Genomic DNA, 26552 nt, shown 5'->3' on the forward strand with positions numbered 1-26552 from the left:
GACGCACCACTGTATCGCGAGTCAGATGTAATACTGTGTTGATGTTCATGAGATATGAGGAAGAGAGTTCGCTGCTCGCTGCCTCGTGTTTGAAGCTGAAGGAGGAAGGGGACGCCACCGATGGACGCGGTTTCATCATCAGACGCAGTTCAGTCGACGCGCTAGCTCGAACAACGACACACTTTGTTATATTATGAAGCATATTTTCGGCGGTTATTGTTGGATTGATTTAATTTCATCAGGTGGCGCGTAGTAACATCGTATCGGATTAAATCAAATTAAAAAAAGCCGCTGTTTGGGACGTCGGTCGTTTTGTTTTCCGTGATGTAAAACCGACCAGACTAGGATTATGTATTAATATAATAATACTACTACACGCTAATAACAAACGTATTACACGTGGCAGGTTTGTGTTGATGTAGCAACAAACAACAAACACCTGTTGCTTTACTGTTGATGAATGTATATAGTCATCTTGCTGTTATTTTATCTTATTATTACTAGTTACACGCTAATAACACATATTAGAAACCGCCAGACGGAACAGATGTAGCAACTAGGGCTGTCTTAAATAATTCGAAGCTTCATTCGTTTGGCATGGGATTCGAAGATGAAAATAAAATCGATTATTAAATTATTATAATTTTTTTGTAAAATCAACTCTGCCTCTCTTTGTTAACTACAACAAGCAATGCTGTTTGTTATTTAAGATGAGGTGTTATTTAAGATGAGGTCGGACTCGGCACTGACAGATTTGTGTTCATTGTGCTGCTTTTATAAAGAAAATAAATATTATAATATATATTTTTTAATATCGAAGCTTTGAATTAAAATCGAATCTCGGCCCCGAAGCTTCGAATTCCAAAACCATTCAAAGGTCAGCCCTAACAGCAACACACACACACACACACCTGTTGCTTTACTGTTGATGAATGTATAATATATAGTCATCTTGGTGTTATTTTTATTCTGTGCTATTTTTAGTTTTAGTTTAGCTTATATGGTCAAGGGGCAACAGCTAAGTGAATTTCACTCTTTTTGCTGTACGGTACTGAATGACGTGACAATTAAAAGGAATCTGAATGTTGTGTTACCTGTGGTCAAAGTAACGCCAGTCGAGGTTACAAACCAAGGCGACGTGGATGTCAGAAGTGCTGAGCTGTCTAGTGTAAATATTGTCTTAGTGAGGCTGCCATGGTTCTTCTGGGCGTTTGGTTTGCGGTTGTTTCTCCGTGGAAGTAGCAGGCAGGTTAGCTGAAAGGGGACGGGACATTCTTTGGATACCTAACGACGGTGTGGTAACTGGTTCTTTTTAAATCCATTAAAAAGCACTTTTGTCAAGTGTTTTTTGAGACGTACGAAGCAGACCAAGGACTTATGACAAAAAGGGCTTTCTCTTAGGGCCATTTGAGACCTTTCAGGCCGATTTTGGGATTCACCAACCGTCCCAATAAAACATATATAATTAATATTATATTATAATATATTGTCTATATTCATGTCTTGCCCGAAAAGGTCTCAAATGGGCCCCTAAGAGAAAGCCCTTTTTGTCGTAAGTCCGTTGGAGAATGAGACATCACAAACAGTACTGTAATTGCAAATCTGGTATGTCATAGATGTAGCAGTACTGTCTATCTGTATGTCATATATGTTACGATGAATTGAAAATTGGGGACCCTGATGTAAACAAGACGAAAGTCTTTCTCTGGTCTGCATCCCCTTAACAATTGTATGTATTGAGCTGTACTGTAACTGTACCCATTCTGCAATCTGTTAATAAAGTTTTCATTCATTCATTCATTCAGACGCAATGTCAACCTAGCCAGCATTTATGATCAACATTGTGCTAAGCATGTTGGACAGCTATGTGGGTTTTCCACCCTCTGATCAAAAGCAGAATGGAAGACAAAGCAATCAGATGATTAATAGCTCTCTTCCTCCTTTCTCTCCCGACTTTTACCTCCCCCCCCCCCCCCCCCCCCCATCCCTCCTGAAGCCGATTTAACTCGAAAGGGCGTCCGAGATGAGCAAGGAAACGGAGGTGGACATGAAGGATGTGGAGCTGAACGAGCTGGACCCGGAGAAGCAGCCCATGACGGGCGAGGGGCCCGCGGCGGCGGTGGAGAAGAACGGCAGCGTTAAGCAGAAGGTTCCGGAAGAGGAGGTCAAGTTTACCGGGCTGTCGAAAGATCAGCTGATGAAGGTGGCTGGCACTCCCGGGTAAGGCTGGATCTGACAAACCTCCAGAGAATAGAATAGAATCTATACTATATATTGTCATTATATTTGCATACAACGAGATTAGGGACTCAAACCGAAGGTGCAGTAGTGGAAGCAAATTAAAGAGAAACATTAAATACTATACAATAAAACAATGTTACAATATACAAAATAACAATCACAGTGTCAGACGGTAGTGGGTGAGTATTGCACTTGTGGATATTTCACTTGAACTCCATAAAGAGGGGGAAGAGAGTGTTCTATATATATATATATATATATATATATATATATATATATATATATATATAGTTAATTAGCAACTAAACACCACAAAGAAATCCATTGCGGGACTGCCGTCTAATGGTTACATTGATTGCAATCTGTTATTGGCTGATCTTGGCGCCAGGTGATCGCACATCTGATTTCACAGATGCCTACATCACAATATGCATCACATGGCAGCTTCTCAATGGGTTAACTTGTGGTGTTTAGTCGCTCGCAGATTTGTATACCCATGGATATGTTTGTTGATAAAAAAGATGACAAATCTATAGATGGGACGAGTCATGAATTGCAGTTATTATGCTGACTGAATTCACACTGATCATCGTCTCCGTCCCTCCCCCTAGGTGGGTGCGAACCCGCTGGGCGCTGCTGGTGCTGTTTTGGCTCGGCTGGTTGGGGATGCTGGCTGGTGCTATAGCGCTCATCATCCAGGCTCCCCGCTGTAAACCCCTCCCCGAGATGAACTGGTGGAACGAAGGACCCCTGTACCAGATCTCTGACCTCCAGGCGTTTGCCGATGAAGGAATCAAAGGTAGGGAAAAGACAGAAATGTAGATAAAGGTGGATGCATACTGTACATACAGTTAAGCTAATGGAAAGGTGGGCCCCAATACCAGATATCTGACCGTGTGGAAATTCACTTCTGAGGGAATTAAAGGTTTGCACTCGGTTCCACTCATTCAGAGCCTGAGTGCTGCCCACTACAACCACAGTCTGACACCGTTGACCACTGAGTAGTGTTGGGGGTTAAGTGCCTTGCTCAAGGGCACGTCAATGGTGGGTATCGTCGTGTGAAGGGCGGGTTATTCGTTCACTTGTCCTCGCCGATTTTTCCAGCCAGTCCGGGGGATCAAACTTGCGACCTTCCGGTCACAAGCCAAGGAGGGTCAAATAATCAAGGACATTTCATATCGATCACGAGCCTTGCTCCTCTGACCTTTAAAGGTGCTATGCATTATAAATGTCATTTTTCAGTCTCTAGCATTGTATTATAGTATTAGGAGTTCGTATCAATGTGTTTTTGGGCCTAAATACTATATTGGCGAATTCCTCAGCTACAGCCCATCCCCTCTTTGCCTCTAGTAAATCAGGTCATGTTGATTTGACGACCTGGTGCACGTCACAGGGCGCTGTTTATAGCGCACGGTGATGTGATTGGCTCTGTGGTTTTAGTAATGCCCGCCTCCATTCTTGCTACCTGCAGGGTGGAAGGCTTGTCCAGAAGATCACTAATCAGCTGAAGCCTGATGCGGTTCCCTCGGTCTTCGACAGACAGACCGGCGTTAGCTCTCGGGACTCGGGAGCGATCGCTAGCTACTTAGCACCAGCCGGGGCCGGCGTTAGCAACCGGGAGCGTCGTTGAGCATTCAGCCTGCTGGCTACCTAGATCCACTTCAACCAGCGTCGCGGAGCATTCAGCCTGCTGGCTACACAGCTTGTCGGTGTGCTAATAGCCTCTGCAAGCTAACGGTAGCTGGCTCCAGGCTATTAGCACATCGACAAGCTGCTGGAGCTCCCGACGCTCGGCTGGTTGAAGTGGATCTAGGTAGCCAGCAGGCTGAATGCTCCGCGACGCTCCCGGTTGCTATCATGTGCAGGTCCTCTTCTCAGACCTGTGTGGCAAAGCACTGCACACGCATCATGCAAGCTACACATCGCTGCATGTTGATCAATGGTGGCCCACTCGGTGCATCACAGTGGGCTACTATTGTGCTAACAACAACCGCGGTGTCCGGCTTGTCGGCCGGCATGAGTGCTCGATTTGGGGTGGTTCTCTCCTCCTTGTGTGCCCCCGTTCTCGCGGGTGTCCTGCCGGGGAGCTTGTGGACGCGACAACAGCGGCGGCCGTAGCGTTAGTTAGCTCATAGCTATTGTGTACCACTAGCGTTACGGCGGGCTCGAGCACCCTACGGCTGCCGCCGTTGTCGCGTCCATGGGCTCCCCGGCAGGGTACCCGTGGGGACGGGGGTGTACAGAGAGGAGAGAACCATTTTGTGTCGGGCGTGCATGCCGGCCAGCGAGCCGGACGTCGGGATATGTTGTTAGCACAATAGCTACCAAGCTAAGCTATGTTAGCTTCTAACGGTGTATACACAATATGTACAACGACACAATGATTTACATTATTACAAATATGGTAGCGTGGTTGTGGCTTTTACAAATAGTGGTAACATATATATAGATAGACAGTACTGCTACATCTCTATATTTATGACATACCATATTTGTATGTAACCTGAAACCTAATCTCTGACGGGGAGATGGGCGGAGCTATTTGGTGGGTGGCTGTCACTCAAAGCATTCTGCTAGTATGGTTGGAGCCAAGCCAATAATAGCCTGCTTTCATGAGGCTGAAAAATGCTGGTTTTGAGTACAAGATTAGAAATATAAAACAATGATTATTTTTGGAATAAAAATTACAGATGTGTTACATAGACTCACAGGAAGTGTGTAAAGTTGCCCAAATAGTGCTAGGAATAGCAGTGCATAACCCCTTTAACCTTCCGCTCACAGGCCTGCTGCTCTAATCGTTAGGCCACCACTGCCCCTTGTGGAACGGTGGATGACCTTTTAACCTTTCTGTTAGACCCGAGGGAGTCGACGTGCGCCGCACATTTAGATGCACGCAAACATTTTGGTTCGACACTCCGATGTTCCTCGTGGGAATGTGACCCAGATAGGAGAGTGCCACTGTTGTTTCTTTTAACCCTTACCTCCGCACGCACGCACAAACACACATGCACGCACAAACACACACGCAGCTTTGGTCCGTGGCTTGGGTGAAAACATTAGCAGCAACCGTCCTAATTCGGTTCATTACGCTAGAGTTATGAGCGGTGGTTGGGTGGGTTAGCTACCTTTTTTTTGAAAGAGGTAAGGAAGAGGTTAATCCAAAAAGGGGAAATGTAGGTTCAGGAGGTAGGCCAGCTGGTTGTTTAAAACTGGGACAGTGCCAGAGGCGTACATGTTGCCGGTTAAACTAAAAATGCAATAATAAGAACTAAGTCTGTCTCTTCTTAAGTAGATTAGTGGATGAATCAAGTCCGCTTGGTCTTCTTAGTCATTTCTTTATGTTAGTTTCCACGCTGAATCTCCTGAAAAATTATGAGCACTAGATTCTTTTTAAAGTGGTCCTTCCTGTGTGATTTCATCTAGGGAGTAGAGTCGGGCACGGCTCTGAATAGAACTTTATAAATAAAGTCTACATCCATTTAAAACGGAGACGGACGTGGTGGTGTGTGTGTGAAGTCACGCGTTGGACCTTGTGACGACGAGGCTGTCGCGTGTTTCCTCCCGTCTCTTCCCTCCGTTTAGTCCAGCTGGCCACACGGTCAACATGCTGACTCGGCAGGGGGGGCGTGATAACCACTGACTCATCCGTCTAAAAGGACAGGAAGTCGTCCCCCGAGTCGGGTCTGTCCGTACATACACCCCCCTCGCTGATACGGCTGAGGTCAAAGGTCATCCTCCAGTTTGTTCCCGCTGCCTAGATAAGTGAACCGCTGACTCATTGGGCATAATAACGACTGACTCGTCTTGTCTTAAGAGGACGCGAAGTCGTCCCACGACGAGTCAGGTTTGTCCCTACCGTCCCCCACGCTCCTACCACTGATACGGCTGAACGTTGTTTTCTCAAGTTTCTATCAAGCTGTCATGTCGTCGTTAGATTGGTATCTTTTTAAAGGGACAGTTCACCCAAGAATTCCCCCAAAATATATATTTTACCCAGAGTTCTATCTATCCACGGTTTTGGAGATATCTGCCATAACATGTCTGCTGTCACTCCCAGCACGGTGGAGCCGAACGGCGCTTGCTTTGTGGCCAGTCGTGACGCCAAAAAAAGATACGTCTCTTCCCAGAAATCATGACCCGGTTACTCGAAGGTAATCCACAGACCTCGTCGTTAATAGTATTATGGCGGGCGTACTTCGGTGGGAAAAAGTTCCTAAATGAAACTGTTCACAACAAGTCCTGGGAGCAACCGTCTCATGTTTAATGGATGGAGACATTGCCATTCAGCCCCACTGCGAGTGCCAAGACATCTCGGACATCCGATATCTCCAAAACATGGCAAAGCACACTGAACCTACCTATCTGGCGATGGACAGATTCTGGGTAAGGGGGAAAATATTTATTATTATTTTGGGTGAACTGCCCCTTTTTTATTTTATTTTAATTTTTTAAGCTCTAAAACAAACAGGAAAACAGGTCAGAGGAACACAGAGGCGCTCTGCTGGCTGTTGCCATGGTGCTCTCAGACCTCTCGCAGGCCTTTGGCAGCGTTCCAGCAGCTCAACATGTGACTGGTGTTGTGTTTCCCATGAAGACCTTCTTGTCCTCGGACCTCCACGTGCCTCGGCCAGGAGCCCGGCGGCTGGCTCACATGTCCCTGTTCTCCGGTCGACACCACTCCAGTAGAACACACACGTTCCCTCCATTCACCACTACATATTTCCTTTTTATTTTTATTTTATTTTTTTTAACGTGTTTGAAGTGAAATAAACATTATATATCAAACGGGGACGAGGGGGTTACGATTGAGCCCTCTCAAACCCGTCCGTATTTCGTGATCCTCCAATCACAACTGTTGCTTTCATGGGGGAGTTGGCTAGTCTAATGTTGGTCACATGCTCCAGCCGTGAGTTAAGAGTTAATACCGCTCTAATAGAACACAACTAGTCCTTTGTCTCTCCTTTTCCTCTAATGGGCAAACCTATTGGGGCAGTGAGCTAGTCTAAAGTTAGTCTTTATTTAAACCTATTGGGGCAGTGAGCTAGTCTAAAGTTAGTCTTTCTTTAAACCTATTGGGGCAGTGAGCTAGTCTAAAGTTAGTCTTTCTTTAAACCTAGTATTGGGGCAGTGAGCTAGTCTAAAGTTAGTCTTTCTTTAAACCTAGTATTGGGGCAGTGAGCTAGTCTAAAGTTAGTCTTTCTTTAAACCTATTGGGGCAGTGAGCTAGTCTAAAGTTAGTCTTTCTTTAAACCTAGTATTGGGGCAGTGAGCTAGTCTTTTATCATTGAGTCATCAGCAATATAATGTGTAATTATTAACGCCACTATTTCTTTTAACTCACGATTAACTTTTTAGAAGAAACAATTTTTATTATTATTTTTTTTTACTAGACTTCACTCAGGTGTATTATTGATACTCTCATTGATACTATGTTTGTTTCTGACTCAAAGTGTGTGTGATTGTGTGTGTGTGTGTGTGTGTGTGTGTGAGAGATAGAGAGAGGGGGGGGGGTGAGAGATGAGGAAGGGGCAAGAGAGAAAGAGCTGGGAGAGTGTGTGTGAGAGAGAGAGAGGGGGGGGGGTGGTGTGATTACTCAGCCCTTGTGTGGGTGAATGTAACAAGTTCCTAACGTTTTCTTTCCCCTATTATTTCATGCACACTTTATTCATTGTTTTTAATTATTATTTTCTTTTAAGTTATTTTGTGCATCACTCTGTTTTGAATTTGATGCAAATTTGCAATGCATGAGGGTCATCCTTTTGTGTTAAATGGCTGCATAAAGCAAGCATTTGTTGACTCATGTTGATAAGAGTATTAAAACTTGGAACTTGAAAAATATCTGTTTGAGGTAGATACAAAAAGAAATTAAAAAAAAATGCGATTAATTTGCGATTAATCGCGAGTTAACTATGGACAATCATGCGATTAATCAGATTAAATATTTTAATCGATGACAGCACTAGTAATTATGATCTAATAATAAAAGAAACACAGGAAAAGAAGGACGTAGTTTAACTCATGGTCCCAATTCTCTCACTGCCTGACGGTATAATATATCCTTTCTTGTCAAACCACCTCCATTGTCTCTCCTTTCCTCTGCCTACCTAAGGTAGACAAGATAAGATATTCCTTTATTGAGCCCCTTGGGGAAGTTCAGGCATCATAGCAGTATTGGGGAGGGGGGGTACAGGTACATGGTAATAGTAGAAGACGTGATACAGGTCATACAATTATAGTACAGTAGAAAAATATAAATAAGGCAGTGTAAACAATATAACAATATAATTAACTGAGTATACGCATTATGAGCAAGTAGGCAGTGTAAATCAAGGTGCATATGAGGGTCTGTATGCCCTGTTATATTTGCATTATGATAAATATAGTTACAATAGGCACTAATCTAAATATACTATGAGTAAGTAAGTATACAGTATACACGGGTGCAGTATGCATAAGGTACGTATGGCGTGATATACCTCATACGTTTTCCGTTTAGGTGGGAGTCAGACACACTCAGTGATCAGACATTCCTAGTTGTTCTCGAGTACCTCTCACCTTCCTCTGCCATCTCTCACGACCCCCTGACCCCGGGAATTCTACACGCGGTTTTATGCACTTCTACGTTGAACTGGGAATGACCCCCGACCTCCGCTGTCTCTGTTGCCTAAAACCGCATCACCCACTTTAATACCCTCTCCACCTCGTTCTATTAGAGCAGCCATTTTATTAACGTCTAATTATCGTTCTCTGTCTCTATCCCTCTGTTTTCTCTCTCCAGGCGTGGAGAAGAAGCTGGACAGTGTGAATCAGCTGAAGGTGAAAGGTCTGGTCCTGGGCCCTCTCCACACCGTGCAGGCCGACAGGCCGGACACTCTGAACCTGATGGCAATCGACCCCGCCCAGGGTGAAGTGGAGCACCTCACCGCCTTGCTGGAGAAGGCCCACAAGAAGGGTAAGAGGACCGGGAGAGAGAAGCGCTGGGATGAATTCAGTCCCTTCAAAATGGAAACGGAAATCGACCTTTACCTGCTGACGATGGAGCGTTCATTCATTGTCATTTATATCATTTACACCTAAAGATTGAAATGTTACAGAGATTCAATATGGTTTTAAGGACATTAAGGATGACAAAGGGCATGGTGTCTGCCACACAGCCTGGCTACTTGTTATGGCAGAAAGGGAACAGAGCCTTGCTAGTTGCTTGGGCTGTGTTAATGTAGCGCTTTTCTAGTCTTCTGACCATTCAAAGTGCTTTAAAATTTAGAGGCAACCATGCAAGGCGCCAACCTGCTAAATCCAACCTTTTGATCCGTTCTAAATTGCCCTGAGAACACAATGAATAACCATAGAGACAGTACAGAGACAGCCCTGGTCAGGGTAACCAACGATCTACTGATGGCGGCGGATGCGGGAACCCCATCCATTCTGGTCCTTCTCGACCTATCCGCAGCCTTCGACACGGTGGATCATCCCATTCTACTGGACTGTCTCCACTCCAATGTCGGACTCCGCGACCTAGCCCTTGGCTTATTCCAGTCCCTCTTGGCTGGTCGGACTGAGTGTCTCCCTCGGAGGCGCAACATTCTCCAACCACCCTGTCACCTGCGGTGTCCCCCAGGGATCCGTCCTCGGCCCCCTGCTGTTCACCCTGTACATGCTCCCCCTCGGCCGCATCATCGGCCGGCACGGTGTGTCTTTCCACTGCTACGCTGACGACACCCAGTTATATATCCGGATCACACCATCATCACCTTCATCACCCCCCACACTGACCACTTGCCTGGAGGAGACTAAGGCGTGGATGAACCACAGGTTTCTCCAGGTCAACAGTTCCAAAACACAAGCCATGCTGATCGGTACCCCACACCAGGTCCGGTCAACCACCATCACCACCATCTCCTTCTCCGGTCAGGACATTCTCCTTTCCACCCTTGTCACCAACTTGGGCGTGAAAATGGACCCCCACCTCACATATGATACACACATCAAACACCTCTGCAAGACCTCTTTCTTTCACCTCCGTAACATCACTAAACTCCGCCCCTCACTCACCCTGGCAGATTCGGAGAAACTCGTCCACGCTTTTGTTTCCTCCAGGCTGGACTATTGCAATGCACTCCTCATCGGGATTCCTAGCAAAAGCATTAAAAAACTGCAAACCATCCAGAATGTCGCTGCTAGGATCCTGATGAGGGTGCGCAAATATGATCACATCACCCCCACCCTCAAATCCCTTCACTGGCTCCCCGTGGAACACAGAATTGAGTACAAGGTGTCCCTCCTCACTCACCAGTGCGTACACGGTGGTGCCCCTGCCTATCTCAAGGAACTCCTCACCCCCCAGTCCTCCTCACGTTCCCTCCGCTCCGGCACAGCCTACCTCCTCAAAGCCCCCAGGACTAAACTGCACTCCATGGGTGATCGCGCCTTCTGCTCCGCCGCACCCAGACTTTGGAATGCTCTCCCCATCCACCTGAGAGCACCACAATCCGTCGAGGTTTTTAAAAGGGGCCTAAAAACATTTCTTTTTTAACAAGGCTTTTGCCTGAATTTTCTTTTACTTTTATTTTTTACTTCTATTCATTTTACTATTATTTTTATTTTATTTTACTCTTAGGTTCTTCCATTTCACTGGTTGTTAGTCTTTTTAATTGTTTTTATTCATTTTAAATTGTTTTATTCATTTAACTTTTGTCTTTATTTTCCTGTAGCACTCTGAGATTCTCACGAATGTAGAGCGCGGTACAAATTTAATCCATTATTATTATTATAGTGTTGAACTGAGAACACCATAGAGATGTAGAGTGTGTTGAACTGAGAACACCACAGATAAACCATAGAGATGTAGAGTGTGTTGAACTGAGAACACCACAGATAAACCATAGAGATGTAGAGTGTGTTGAACTGAGAACACCACAGATAAACCATAGAGATGTAGAGTGTGTTGAACTGAGAACACCACAGATAAACCATAGAGATGTAGAGTGTGTTGAACTGAGAACACCACAGATAAACCATAGAGATGTAGAGTGTGTTGAACTGAGAACACCACAGATAAACCATAGAGATGTAGAGTGTGTTGAACTGAGAACACCACAGATAAACCATAGAGATGTAGAGTGTGTTGAACTGAGAACACCACAGATAAACCATAGAGATGTAGAGTGTGTTGAACTGAGAACACCACAGATAAACCATAGAGATGTAGAGTGTGTTGAACTGAGAACACCACAGATAAACCATAGAGATGTAGAGTGTGTTGAACTGAGAACACCACAGATAAACCATAGAGATGTAGAGTGTGTGCTTCTGAAGAGTACTGCTCCTCGTGGTCTGACGCCATTTGAGTCGGATCAACGCGCGCATGGGGATGACTGTTCTCGTGTGGATACCGCCACCTAGAGGCTCTTTTCTGCAATGAGGTTATTGATTGACTGCAGTGTGTAGATGGAGAGTGCACACACTAGCTTTAACCTCAACCCTCTTCTCCTTCCTGCAGGTATCCAGGTGGTGCTGGACGTCACTCCTAACTACCTGGGGAAGCACCCCTGGTTCAGCGACGATGGCGTGGTCGACATGGTGGACAAACTCACGGTACAAACATTTAAGTTTATTTGAGTCCGGTAATTCGGTTATAATACAGCACAAGTTCAAATTTAAATGTAATACGATATATGATTTATAAGCATACTACTTTTGTATGGGGGGGGGGGGGGGAGGAGAGATACAAACAACCTTTATTTTTAATAAGTTCTGTATTAAAGATTAAAATGTTGTGAGGGTAGTTTTTCCCCCATCCTCACAATAAAACAAGTATTGTAGGGTTAGGCGTTGTGGTTGGAAGGATACTTCTGGTTAATTTCGAACAGGAAGGAAGACTGTCGCGTTTTAAACTGTGGACATCAAACAGGGAAGTTAAAGACGGTTTAAAACTGTTAAACAGTCATTCAGAACTATTTCATTGCACTGCACTATTGCATCATTTTACTCTGTCTATTCTATTCTACTATCTTATTGCATTGCACCATTTTACTCTTTTTTGTTATTGTCTATTTTAAAACGGCCATAGAATCAAACCATAAACAAGGTGATCTATTGGGATGTTAGATCCTAATGTGAAAAACTGTGATTTTATATGTCTGCACTTTATGTGCTCATTTTGTGCCTGTCTTTTTTTCTGTTGTGAAGCACTTTGAGCTGCAATTCTTGTATGAAAGGTGCTATTATTATTATTATTATTATTATTATTATTATTATTATTATTATTATTATTATTATTATTATTATTATTATTATTATTATTATTATTATTATTATTTCCACCCAGACTATATTGTTCTATCATCCAGCAGCACAACGAGTGAGTTGTGTCTTTCTGGGCAACTCAAAAGTTGTCTGCAGCTGTAATTCAATCCCAACAGGGCAACCGTGCAACGCTGACTATGACCGCAATTAACCTTGAAGGTCTGGGGATTTAATTGAAGTCAATGGATGGTCCTCACAAGTATACTGATCCCAGCGTTCTCCCCCTCCCCAGGCTGCGTCTGCACACTGGCTGGCTCTGGGCATCGACGGAGTCAAGGTGTCTGGTTTCGAAATGGCCACCAATTCAACCAATTGGTCAGAAGTCCAGGCCGTTGTCCAGAGCAACCGCACTAAAGATGCCAAGAGCAGGTAACCAGGGTTTTTACTGCCGGTGTATGTGCCATCCCATAATACAAGCTTATCTGCCATCCCATAATACAACCTTATCTTGCCATCCCATAATACGGCCGCCTTGGGAAAGAAGTTTCTCCATTTTGTCTTTCACTTAACCTTAAATAGCTTTGTATTTGTTGTTCCTTACTGAAACAAATGAGTGCATTAACACACTCAGTGCCAGCCATGCGGTGCGCCTTACCCCCCTTGAATGCCGCCACCCACTTCAATGATAGAGCTCTCATATTTGCAAACGCATAAACTATGTCTTAAATTATGGCTATGTGTCTAATCTGGCCGTCGCTTATCAATGACTTGTTTGCAGTCAACATTGTCGAAACTGATTGTTTTTTAATCGGTTCATTTCCGTTTTATACCATTTTGAAAAACTCGTCTTTTGAAAGTTTCAGGAAAATATAAAGATTCTGTGATAATCGCCCTTTACTGGAATATTCTGGAATACACAAAAAACTTTGTAATTTTTCGGCCTATTTATGAATCGTTTTCAAATAAACGCTAGATTATCGATAGTATAATATGTGTACTTAATGTGTAACATATTATGTGTACTTATGCACGCTATAGAAGCGAGCTGAAAAATTGATTCTCTCATTTCCTGATCAGCACACGCACACACACAGGGCACACGTTGATATCTCTGTGAAAAAAGCTCTGATTATCCTAAGACTGGTAAAATAGATTCCTTACCTCAGATCAGATGTTCTCCAAAAAGATTATTCCAATTCCTGATCGCCATTCCAAATATCGATCGCGTTTATTGATCCAATGCTGGGTACTGGAAATATGTATTCGATGCTGTTCTGGGGCTCTGCAATGAATCCGATCCTCTCGGGTGACTTGCCTGAGAAGTAAAATGAGGAAGCTGGATTCCCCCCCCCCCATGTGTTTCATTCAATCCATTCCAAAGGGGTGCAGGGAGAGACGATAGGGGGCGGTATTTTCCCAATGGAGCTCAGAGAGTTTGCAGCACTAACGTGAGGCTAGATTGATGAAATATGAATTCAAATTGCTAATATAAAAAAAAGCGAGATATCTCGTCGCTGGCACTCAACGGTCGGCATGAACTAACGAGAAATCTCGTCGCTGGCACTCAAAGTGTTAAGCATGCCATTGGTTTCTATAATGAATGCCTTGTTAAAAACCAAGTTGTAACGATGACTCCACTGAAAAAAATTTAAATACCTATTCACTCGTAGCCAAAAAGTAGCACAAAGTATAGAGTACATTTTTTATTATTATATATAAATCACTGCAGGGAAATTGGGGCGTACATTTTTCCAGTTTTGTAAATGGGTTTTGGTCTAGTAATAAGCATGTTTGCTTTACAGAGACTGGGGGGATTTGGAGAGTATTGTGTCCTGGAGGGAAGCGGGGATCAAAAGCATTCCACAGTCACAGCATGGGGTCGGGAGGGGGAGGGGAGACGGGGGTCCTTGTACAGTTTGAAAACCTTCTGCCGTGTAAACCTATTCAGTGAATAATAGGAGTTTTAATACAATTTGAAGGTTAAAGGGCGGTTAGGTGGCCGAGCGGAGATTGCGTTCGTCACCAACCCCGGAGCTGTGAGCTGGATTCGCCTGTTCGAATCCAGCTCACAGCTCCGGGGTTGTCACCAGCTTGGCTGGCCGTCTGCACTAATACAATTGGCTGTATTAGAGGGTGGGAGAAGCTGGCGGGGTGGGTCCGGGTCGTTGTAAACAGCGACTCCTACAGTTCGGTCGGGGCGCCTGCTAAGCGCGGATAGGACTTGAGGGGGATAGTGTGATCCTCCCACACGCTACGCCCTCTCGATGAGAATCCACGCTGCCAGGTGAAAAGAAGCGGTGATTGGCTGGACGTGTGTCGGAGGAAGCACGTGATAGCCTCCACTCTCCCAGATGATCTGACTGTGGGGGGTAAGTGCGCAGCGACCAGGAAGGGACTGGGAATTGGCATACGACTAACATTGGGATGGGAGAAAATCGGAGGAAAATGGAGGGGGAAAAAGACCAATAAAAAAAAAAAATAATAATTTGAAGGTTAAAGGGACAGTTCAGATTGTTTTTAGCCCTAGCCACATTGAAGGACTGCCGAAACCCACCCAGTCTTCCGCTGTCGACCTAAAGACGCACTTCTTCAATCAATATTGGAAATTAAGAAAGAGGGGAGAAAAAAAAGAAAATACACTAACCTTTGTACTGTCTTTTACTATTCTGTACTTTGTTACTAAGTAATCTACTGTGCACACAACACAACCACAGCGCACATACACTCACTTAAATAAACAACACACTGTAGCACCCACTTTACCATTTTAGACGCACGTTACACTTTATATTTATATTATTGGTAAGGAAATTGCACATCATTCTCATTCCTTATTGCACCTCCTTATTGCACCTCACCACTACAAGGTGGCACCACAAGCTAAGCTATACCTCACCATTTTTGTACCAGCTGTACATACTGTATATATAGATACACTGAACAATTTAGTTGTTTACACTTGTTTACGTACTTGACTTCTTGACTTTCTATTTTATACTTATTTTATACTATCTTGTTATTATCTAGCACACTGTCAGGAGCAACACAGAAAGAAACATTTCATGCAAAGTATTCTGTATGACATAAAGAAACTTGGAACTTGAAACTTGCCTATATTACTACCTACTATGCTAGTATGTCTATACTACTATGCCTATATTACTACATACTATGCTAATTATGTCTATACTACTATGCACTCAAGATTGTAGCACTCAAGTTTGACACTGTTTGATGAACAATCTTACTGACCCGTAGCTGCCAGAGTTGTACCCTTCCAAATGACTTGTTGTACAGAACTCGTACGTCGATTTGGATAAAAGCATCCGCTAAATGTAAATGTAATGATGTTAATGGGACGGTAGCGTCCTTTCAGTCGATGAGGTCTCGCTCCTGACTGTACAAGCTGACTGAAGCTGACTTATATCTACCTTTTTAATTGAAAACACCAGGAGCTGTCATTACAAACATTGAAACGGGTTTGAGGTTAATGTGTTGATGGTTCCTGTGTTTGAGCTATTTTATCTTTTTTTAGTGGGTACTATTATGTAGTCGTGGATCCTTGAACACATACGTTGGTTGGAGACCCCTTGTGGAGAAAACTAGGAATAGCAGAAAGTAGTTCCCTCGAGATTCTCAAGTGTGTCCAACTCCAGGATCGGGCTAGACTAGCCCCCCCCCCCTCTACCTTGCAGCAGGGTTTCCGTTAGAATTATTTTTTGCAGGTCTGAGTGTCCGGTAGATTTCAATCTACCGGACAAATGGGATAAATTCCGGTCAGAGTTTATTGAGCTTAAAAACAATTGATAGGCCTATATAAAGAATGACATCATCAAGGCATTTATAATATTTTAACTTAAAACTAGGCTACTTTTGCGTATATACAGTCATTAATATATTCCAAATAAAATGAGTCCCTCGAGACTTCGTGCTGCTGCCGACTTGAGGTGTCGGTGGGCAGTCTGCCCGACCTTAATAAACAGCAGTCTGTTATAATCACATTTTTATGAGCTAACGAATTCCGTTATATTGGACATTTGTATTAATTATATCAAGCGAAGAACTGAGAAATTTGGCAGAGAGAGACGGCAACATTATCGTGGGTTTGCGTGATGTATATCTCCACTCCAATTACCGGTAACTACCTGTACCCCTCCCCCCTCCCCCCTCCCCCCCATGCTGCTATGATGCCTGAATTTCCCCAAGGGGATCAATAAAGGAATATCTTATCTTATCTTATCTTATCTTATCTTATCTCCCAACGACTTGGTGCTGGTCATAATGTGCTGTGAAAATAATTCCCTCTAAACACAATTTGATTATTTGAATTGTATTAAAATAGGCTAAAATTAAATAGCCTATGCGATGAACGAAACAATCATTTGTTTCATCGTTGCTTCACCAAGCAGCCGGTCTAATAATGACATCCTGTTGTCAACGCGAGCTGGCTGCTGATATATTTACGTGAAGCATGGAGCAGCAGTGTTTTTAGGTCCGGTCTGGAAACCGCTCGGCAGCGCCCCCACCCAACAGCTGAATTGCCAATGGCTGAATTGGAGTACTGCACCCTGCCGGCCGGCAGATGGATGCTTCTCGCAAATATATCAGCAGCCAGCTCGCGCTGACAACAGGATGTCATTATTAGACCGGCTGCTTGGTGAAGCAACGATGAAACAAATGTAATGATTGTTTGTTTCGTTCATCGCATAGGCTATTTAATTTTAGCCTATTTTAATACAATTCAAATAATCTAATTGTGTTTAGAGGGAATTATTTTCACCGGACATTATGACCGGAGAGATTAAATATGTCGGACTTCAACAGATTTTGCCGGTCAAATACCGGTAATTACCGGCTAACGGAAACGCTGCCTTGCAGGTCTCTCTCACAGTACTGATGCGGTGGTTAGGAGCACTGGCCTCAGCTCTCTTTCTTCTCTCCCTTATTATTCTCCAATAAAACTGTTTTCAACTTGACATAAACATTCAAAATGTTTATTTCCTGGAGCAGTGTTTACCAATATCACTGACAGGACATAAACTGGGGTTCAAGCTGTTCCCCTAGCAACACAATTCCACTGAAACCGTCTATAACATGAAGTTGACCTCTCTCGCTCTCGCTCTCTCTCTCTCAGGGCTCTGATAGGAGTGCTAGAAGGACAAACGGCTGGTCAAGTGTCTCTGCTCCTCAACTCCTCTGGTGTCGACCTGCTCATCTCTGACCTGCTCAGCACCAATACTGGAGGTATCAACAACAACACGCATTATCTTTTACTATAAAGAACTACAGCTCATATCTTTTACTATAAAGAACTACAGCTTATGTTTTACTATAAAGAACTACAGCTCATATCTTTTACTATAAAGAACTACAGCTCATATCTTTTACAATAAAGAACTACAGCTTATGTTTTACTATAAAGAACTACAGCTCATATCTTTTACTATAAAGAACTACAGCTCATATATTTGACTATAGAACTACAGCTCACATCTTTTACTATAAAGAACTACAGCTCATCTTTTACTATAAAGAATTACAGCTCATATCTTTTACTATAAAGAACTACAGCTTATGTTTGACTATAAAGAACTACAGCTCATATCTTTTACTATAAAGAACTACAGCTCATATCTTTTACTATAGAACTACAGCTCATATATTTTACTATAGAACTACAGCTCATATCTTTTACTATAAAGAACTACAGCTCATATATTTTACTATAGAACTACAGCTCATATCTTTTACTATAAAGAACTACAGCTCATATCTTTTACTATAGAACTACAGCTCATATCTTTTACTCTAAAGAACTACAGCTCATATCTTTTACTATAAAGAACTACATCTCATATCTTTTACTATAGAACTACAGCTCATATCTTTTACTATAAAGAACTACAGCTCATATCTTTTACTATAGAACTACAGCTCATATCTTTTACTATAAAGAACTACAGCTCATATCTTTTGGTGCGTTCACGTCAGGTGGGAAGAAGCGGACGAACCAGATGACATCTCGTTGCTACAACTAGGAAGCATTCACGCGTTGAACTCGAGGAAACGCCCACATCCAAGATGGCGATCGCCTACTGTTAGCCTACTGCTAACCTATTGCTACAAGTCGTTAGCAAGTTACTTTAAAATCAACTGTAGACGAACAGCAGCAAGTATAGCTCGTTTTTAACATGAAGAGTACAGCAGTATGATTGTATTATTCTGATTATGTGATCAAAGTGATCATTTAACTTGTATTGCCGACATCGCCGTCAAGCTTGCTGCCATGATGGTTGATACTTCCGCATTTCGGGACGCGAAGTGGGAGATATCGGGGTATATAAAAAACTCCCATATGACCTAGTAGGAATTACCACTAGGAGGCTGACGTGAATGGCTTTTCCCAGTCGGAAGCTGGTTCTTCCGCTTCTTCCCACCTGACGTGAACGCACCATTTGACTATAAAGAACTACAGCTCATATCTTTTACTATAAAGAACTACAGCTCATATCTTTTACTATAGAACTACAGCTCATATATTTTACTATAGAACTACAGCTCATATCTTTTACTATAAAGAACTACAGCTCATATTTTACTATAGAACTACAGCTCATATGTTTTACTTTAAAGAACTACAGCTCATATCTTTTACTATAGAACTACAGCTCATATCTTTCACTATAAAGAACTACAGCTCATCCTTTACTATAAAGAACTACAGATTATGTTTCACTATAAAGAACTACAGCTCACATATTTCACTATAAAGAACTACAGATTATGTTTTACTATAAAGAACTACAGATTATGTTTTACTATAAAGAACTACAGCTCAGCCGGGGGTGGTAGTGGTTGGTTAAAAAGGCGTTTTCCTCTCTGCAGGCGCTCAGCGTGCCGCGGCCATCGACGTGCTCCTCCTCCAGAACAAGCAGACCAGTCTGGCCTGGGGGATGGGTGCCAGTGCCAAGCAGCAGCTGGCCCAGGAAGTAGGCCCTGATCTGGTTAGACTTTACCAGCTGCTGCTCTTCACTCTGCCGGGGACACCGGTGTTCACCTACGGAGACGAGATCGGACTGATGGCAGAGGTCCGTAAATGACGAACCAACCACAATAGATGCTCAATGACAATGACACTATGTAACAACCCATCAGCTACACTCACTGCACACACAGCCACATGCACACACACTCACTTTAAACAAACACTCACCTTACCACTCACTTTAGACACTTTAACACACTTTATATTTATCTATTATTAAAGAGATTTGCACTACATTCATACCGCATTTGCACCCTACCCTAACTGTTTGTACCTCACTGTTCATTTTACTCTGTATTGTATATATATTGTATTGTATGTATATTGACTTTACTTACTTCTTATTACTTAAAGAAAAAAATTACTTTCTTTTTACTGTATGTAACACTCAGGGGCTCATACAGAAACAAGCATTTCATCATAAAGTATTCTGTATTTTGTTGTGACTAATAATAAACTTGAAACTAGATATTTTACTTTTTTATTTAATTTTTTATTTTTTAGACCGTTTTCGTCCCATTTTTAAGAATCCTTTTTTTCCCCACCATTATGTGATCCTGCGATAAAGAGAAGGAGAGTTTAAAAATCATTGATCGAGTGTCGAGATGGAATCGCTACGTTATGACTGGTTTTAACCCATGCTCTTCTTCTCCCTCCCTCCACCAGGGGGCAGAGCCTCCCAAGATGCTCTGGGACATAGAAAAGGAGCCTGCAGAAGGAGCGGTTGTGAACGAAACAGTCGAGGTGAGGAGGGAGGGAGGGAGGGAGGGAGTGTGCTCGCATGTGGATGTTACTGATAGGAGATTTACCACTCCATGCTCTTAGTCTTGAGACATTATTTATAACGGATTTAAATACACAATTTGACTATAGTACCTTTTAGTATATCACTGCCTCACTGAGCACAGTACAAACTCTGACATATCTCCTGGACTTTTTGACTTATGACCTTTTACCTTTACGTCAACATTAAATACTTTTTACACTTATTACTGTACATTTTTGGCTGTATATTTTAGAATGTGTATATACATATTTTAGAATGTATATCCCTGACTATTTTTATTCTTATTTGTGACTTTTAACTACCTAAATATTTATTGTGAGCGATCTGTGGCGCTGAATTTCCCTGGGGATCAATAAAGTACTTCTATTCTATTCTACATATATACATATCAGCCGACTAAGAATGTGTTTAGCGGAGGACGACCACAGGCGATCTAACGTCCCGCGATGCTCTCCTCCCGCAGGCCGTGAGGAAGGAGCGTGTGGCGATTCGTAAATGGTTCCGGTCGCTGAGTGAGCTGCGGGGTAAGGAGCGCTCCCTCCTCCACGGACACTACCAGTCGCTGCACGCCGCCGACTCCTCCTTCGCCTTCCTCCGCACGTGGGACCAGAGCGACAGATTCGTGGCGGCTTTCAACTGGGGCGACGCCCCCGCCACACTCACCCTGAAAGCTACAGGTAAACACACACACACACTCTTAGACCCATAGAACTGGGGCTATATTAACTCTTTCAGTGCCACGCCTGGTTTTCCGTTTTACCGCTTGAATGCCACCATCGGCGCCAATGTTAACGTTAATATCGCCTAATCTATGTTTTAAATTATGGCTATGTGTCTAATCTGCCCATCGCATTATCAAAGACTATTTTCCAGTCAGTGCTGTGAAGACAGATTGTTTTTTTATCGCGTCGTTTCCATTTCAGAGCAGTTAGAAAAGCCCCCGTTTTGATATAAAAAACAGCTCATTCTGGAGCATTCTATGAAAATCGTCTTTTAGTGGAATATTCCACAACGTTGATATTCGTCGGCCTTTTTATGAATTGTTTTCAAATAAACGCTAGATGATCAATATTATACGTGCACGCAAGCACATTACGGCCGCGCACTGATAATCGCTCCGTTGATTACCTCACGGAGTTTTACAGTGAAACCGAAAGAAGACATTTCACAAAACAGCTTATAACTTCATCAAACTTACTCCGATTATCCTACCACTGATAACATAGAGTCCTTACCTGACATCAGATGGTATCCAACTGGTATATTCCAATTCCTGATCACCATTCGAAAAAATCGATACGTGTATGGATCCAACGCGACACAGTAGATCTCTATGATCCGCGGGGATCTGAGGCTCCAGAATGAACTCTGGTAACCCCGGCTGGATCAGTGAACTGGAAAATGTGGAGTACCGGATTTTTTTCCCCATTAATTTTCATTGTGTCCATTCCAAAATCACTTATGTCATCTGGGAGACGACAGGGGGCGCTTTTTTCCACAGTGATCGTCGGCGCCCCTCGGCTATACTCGGGTAGGCTCGGGTGATGCAATACTTTTTCAGATCGCAAAAAAAAAAAAAAAAATCTGAGAAATCTCGTGAGTGGCTAGCAACCACCTATAAAAAACACGAGAAATCTCGTGAGTGGCACTGAAAGAGTTAATACACTCACCCTGACAGCTACAGGTAAACACACACACACACACTCTTAGACCCATAGAACTGGGGCTATATTAATACACTCACCCTGACAGCTACAGGTAAACACACACACACACTCTTAGACCCATAGAACTGGGGCTATATTAATACACTCACCCTGACAGCTACAGGTAAACACACACAAACACACACATGACACGTATCCATGACAACAGAAATAACTAGCTAACATTTATAATATTCATTATTTTCTAAAACTCGTTCATCAATTGTGACTAGGGCTGGGCGATATGGCCTAAATATGATATCACGATATTTTCTGACCTTTCGGCGATACACGATACACATCACGATGTTTTTCTTTTTTTCCCCAAACAATTCATTATGAGGCTTACCAAGACAGTATTTGAGTTTGCAAGCTAACATTAAAGACTAAATAAAATACCCATGCATTTAGCATTTTTATATTATATATTAGATTTAGATTATTGGATTATTAGATTATATATTGCATATATTTAGCAATGAGATATTATATGATTTAGATATGAAATATGATTAATTGAAAATGGGGGACCCTGATGTAAACAAGACGAAAGACTTTCTCTGGTCTGCATCCCCTTAACAATTGTATGTATTGAGCTGTACTGTACCCATTCTGCAATATGTTAATAACGTTTTAAATCAATCAATCAATCAATAAATAGCATTTTAGCATTTTTATGAAACTACTGTATATTTGTATGTCTCTAAATGTTTTGATGAATTGAAAATGGAGGACCCTTATGTAAAAAAGCCGAAAGTCTTTTTCTGGTCTTCATCCCCCAGTCCACTGTTGTTGTATTGAGCTGTACTGTATTGTACCCATTCTGCAATCGTTAATAACGTTTTCATTCATTCGATCATTCAGCCGGCAACAGAATAATTTTGATTGACAGTCGAGTCTGCCAATTACGTCACACCGATTGAACCCGCCCTGCTGTTCTTAGCACCAATCGGCAAGCTCTATGCGTTTTTTACTTCCGCAATTTTTTTTGACGAGAGCTCAGCTCAGCTCAACGACAACAACAGCTCCCTGCGGCAGACGAGTGATTACCAGCGCACCGCAGCATGACTAAACAAGCCATAATGATTTTATTGCAACGAATGTTATAATAAAAGCCTTTCCATACATCTGTCTGATTGAAAACTTTATTAACAGACCGCAGAATGGGCATGCACAACTCCGCACGGGCTGAGATATGAACAGTAACGCTTGCTATCTATGTCGTCATCGGACGTTGCTATGTTTGGGTAAATACGCTAATGTTATTGAACGTGTAACTATATAACGTTAATGCCACAAAACGAATGCCTTTGTTAATAATAATTAGTAACTTTGATGCAGTAGTGTGTGTGGGGGCGGCGTTGTTCAAAAGTTTGAACGGGTGTGGACCAGATTGACGCGACACAATCCTCTTGGGCAAAACATCACGATATCCACAATACGTTAAAAAAGTGTATCGTTAATGAACTGTACCCGATATTTATATAATATCGTCATATCGCCCAGCCCTAATTGTGACCTGATTATTTGACTTTCTAACACTGAACATATAATTTTTAATTAGATCCCGTTTGATTTCTATTGTTTTCATACCCCTTTTAACTACTACTACTACACACACACACACACGCAACCCAAAGGCGATTTTAAGCTTATCAAAATGATCAGCTGTGTCAGAGACTGGGATCGAATCCAGCTGTCAGCGGTACCTCCGGCTTGGTCAGTCGTCCCTACTAACACAATTGGCAGTGTTCGTGCGTGGGAAGCCGGTGGGGTGTGTGTCCTGGTCGTTGTAAACTGCGACTTTTACTGGTCGGTCAGGGCGCTGGGGCGCCTAAATATTAAAGGCAACCAACTTGTGTCTAGCCACGGCGACGCAGCAGCAGAGCGTAGCGGTAGCATTATGTAGCAGTAATCCCCCCTTTTTTACCATCGACAACTGGCAGCGCTGCCTTGCTGTGGATCCTGCGGTCCGTTGGTGACAAGTTCGATTCCCTTAAATCTTTTTTTTCTTTTTCTTTTTTTAACGTGCATTCTTTCGCCGGTTAAGTTTAGGCATGTTAACTTTAAGCATTGTTTCGGAGTTGGTTAAGGTTAAGGTTAGGCATTGTTTCGGAGTTGGTTAAGGTTAGAAGGGTTAAGTTTAGGCACTGTTAAGGTTAGAGTTTGTCTTAGAGAATGGCAAAATTCTTTCGTAGTTGGTTATGGTTAAGGTTAGGCATTGTTTCGGAGTTGGTTAAGGTTAGAAGGGTTAAGTTTAGGCGCTGTTAAGGAGCTGGTTAAGGTTAGAGTTTGTCTTAGAGAATGGCAATAGACGGCTGCAGCGCGAGGCAATAGACAGCCTATTTCCGCGCTGCAGCTCTCTCGCGCTGCCGCGGTCACATGGCCGTAGTGGCCAATCAGAGAAACGCTGAACACAAGTTGGTTGCCGAAAATATTCACGCCGCCTGGTCAGCAGGGAGGGGATCTGGGGGAAATGGCATGAACCTCTGTACGCGTTACATTCCCCCAGTGAAACTCCTCGCTGTCGGGTGAAAAGAAGCGGCTGGCGACTCCACATGTATCGGAGGAGGCATGGTAGTTCTACACCCTCCCCAGGCCAACAGTGGGGCAATGCACGCAATGACCAGGAAGGGAATTGGCATAACGACTAAATTGGGATGGGTGAAAAATACAGAAAGCCCATTTTTTATATATATATTATCAGCTGTGTGTGTGTGTGATCCACATATTGATTCCCCTTGTTCTCTCTCTCTCCCTCCAGGTGAGATGGAGCTGCCAGTAAAAGCCAAGGTGACGGTATCGACAGACCCAGAGCTGGAAGAAGGCCAGAAGATACCCCTGGACAAAATCATCATGGGGCCCAGGCAGGCACTCCTGCTGCAGTTCCCCTACCTGGTCTGAAGAGGGCGCCAAACTACAGCGAGACTAGAGTTGACTTGCCCCCGATACCTAGTCCCCGATTGAGAAATAAAACCATGCAAGAATTACAGGACTGTATTGGGGGGGGAAATACAAGATACATTTCAGGTGCCTCAGTCAGGGCTTAGAGAGTTAATGAGAAACTGAAAATAATGCAGAATGGTGAGGCCAGTATGACCGTGCATAGATAATAACATAAGGCATACCCGACATGCTCAAGGCAGGCACATTTTAATTTGTCTAAAAGAACTTGGAACGGACACGTTTTTTTGGCTAGAAAAAGAGTTCCAATGAGGTGTCCAGCGGTGTAGCTCTTTCTTTTGTTCATGTGATTTATTGTCGGAAAGTTGGTCTAACTAAATTTTTTTCTTTCAAGACATTCCATTTTTGTTCCTCTGGGCATTTCATTGAGGGTGTACCCCCTTTCGTTTGTAATTGATTTTTAACATATTTTAAGAGGATGTTTTAGTAACTATTTAAATGTATTTTAATGGGGTAAGACGTTTTTCGGTTACACTGATGTGTATGTGTTGTATTGAAACTGATGAGACCGCTGACTCGGATGGTTAATAAGTCCTGACGGTAACCTGGATTCAATTGGAAACAAATAAACAAAGTCCTGGTATGAACTACTGAGTGTGTTTTGTGACTTTCAGGAATATCCCCACAAACCGTACATGAAGGATCTCGTTCCAAAAAAATAAAATGATTTTACTATCCATTTGATCTGTATTTCAAATCTTACATGATTCCTTTCTAGAAGATATTATAATCTTGTTAACTATTTTAATAAGGTATTCAATAAGTATGGTATATCCAGTTTTCTTCAGTTCAATACTGTAAGTAGGTCTATATAATTTAAAGGTGACATCTTAAAAGAGATTAGTTTTTCCTAGTCTAAGGATTTGGGTCTGTGTATAAAATGATCGCCTGAAATTCAATTCGAATTTAGTAATTTAGCTGACTTATCCAAAGCGACTTACAGATTGTGCATTGTGTTTATCAAATAATATTGAGCCTGAGTGTTACACTCTGAGTGCATAGTAGTATAGACATTAGCAAGATCATAAGAACAGTAGCACAGTATTAGGGTACATAATAATAAAAAGGTTAGAGGGTAGATATTGTTTGAAGAGGTGTGTTTTTAGTCTATGGCGGAAAATTGGCCTGGTTTCAGCTGTCCTGACTGGATCGAGGACTGAATAGCCTGCTTCGTTTTGATGATCGTCCAGAGCTCGGATAGGAGTGGGTCTGAGGCGGCCAGAAGATGCAGAGCGTAGGGTTCCTGAGGGTGTGTAATTAATAATTAGAGACCATGAACTGGAGGTAGGAGGGAGCCGTTTCCCTCGCTGCACTATGCCTGTTCAAGGACCTTGAAGCAGTTATATTATCGTACTTGGCCATCGCGTCCCGCTCTTTAAGCCTATCGAGATATACCTCATCTCATGTACCTATTGTACTCCATCAACGAAAAAACAAGTACACCTACACCTGCCGGGTCCCGCCCCTATGGAGGCGTAGCCTATAAGACAGTGGGCCTGGTCACCAAACACTTCCTCTATTTTCGTTTCCATCTTATGTTAACTAGTTGTTATGAAAAGATTAG

The 26552-nt window shown here is 42.9% G+C and overlaps 1 protein-coding gene across 1 annotated transcript; it reads left to right on the forward strand.

Moving 5' to 3' along the window:
- The first annotated feature begins 1996 nt into the window (after nucleotides 1-1996).
- LOC311238576 (amino acid transporter heavy chain SLC3A2-like) lies at nucleotides 1997-25575 on the forward strand. Its single transcript, XM_084326678.1, has 10 exons — nucleotides 1997-2220; nucleotides 2853-3040; nucleotides 9020-9193; nucleotides 11741-11835; nucleotides 12779-12915; nucleotides 17621-17730; nucleotides 19372-19574; nucleotides 20198-20275; nucleotides 20782-20995; nucleotides 24789-25575. Exons 1-10 carry the CDS (start codon nucleotides 2024-2026, stop codon nucleotides 24926-24928), a joined length of 1536 nt encoding a protein of 511 aa, XP_084182804.1. The 5' UTR covers nucleotides 1997-2023; the 3' UTR covers nucleotides 24929-25575.
- Nucleotides 25576-26552: the final 977 nt, after the last annotated feature.

The sequence above is a fragment of the Notolepis coatsorum genome (assembly GCF_963971535.1).
Source record: "Notolepis coatsorum genome assembly, chromosome: 1".
Classification (NCBI taxonomy): domain Eukaryota; kingdom Metazoa; phylum Chordata; class Actinopteri; order Aulopiformes; family Paralepididae; genus Notolepis; species Notolepis coatsorum.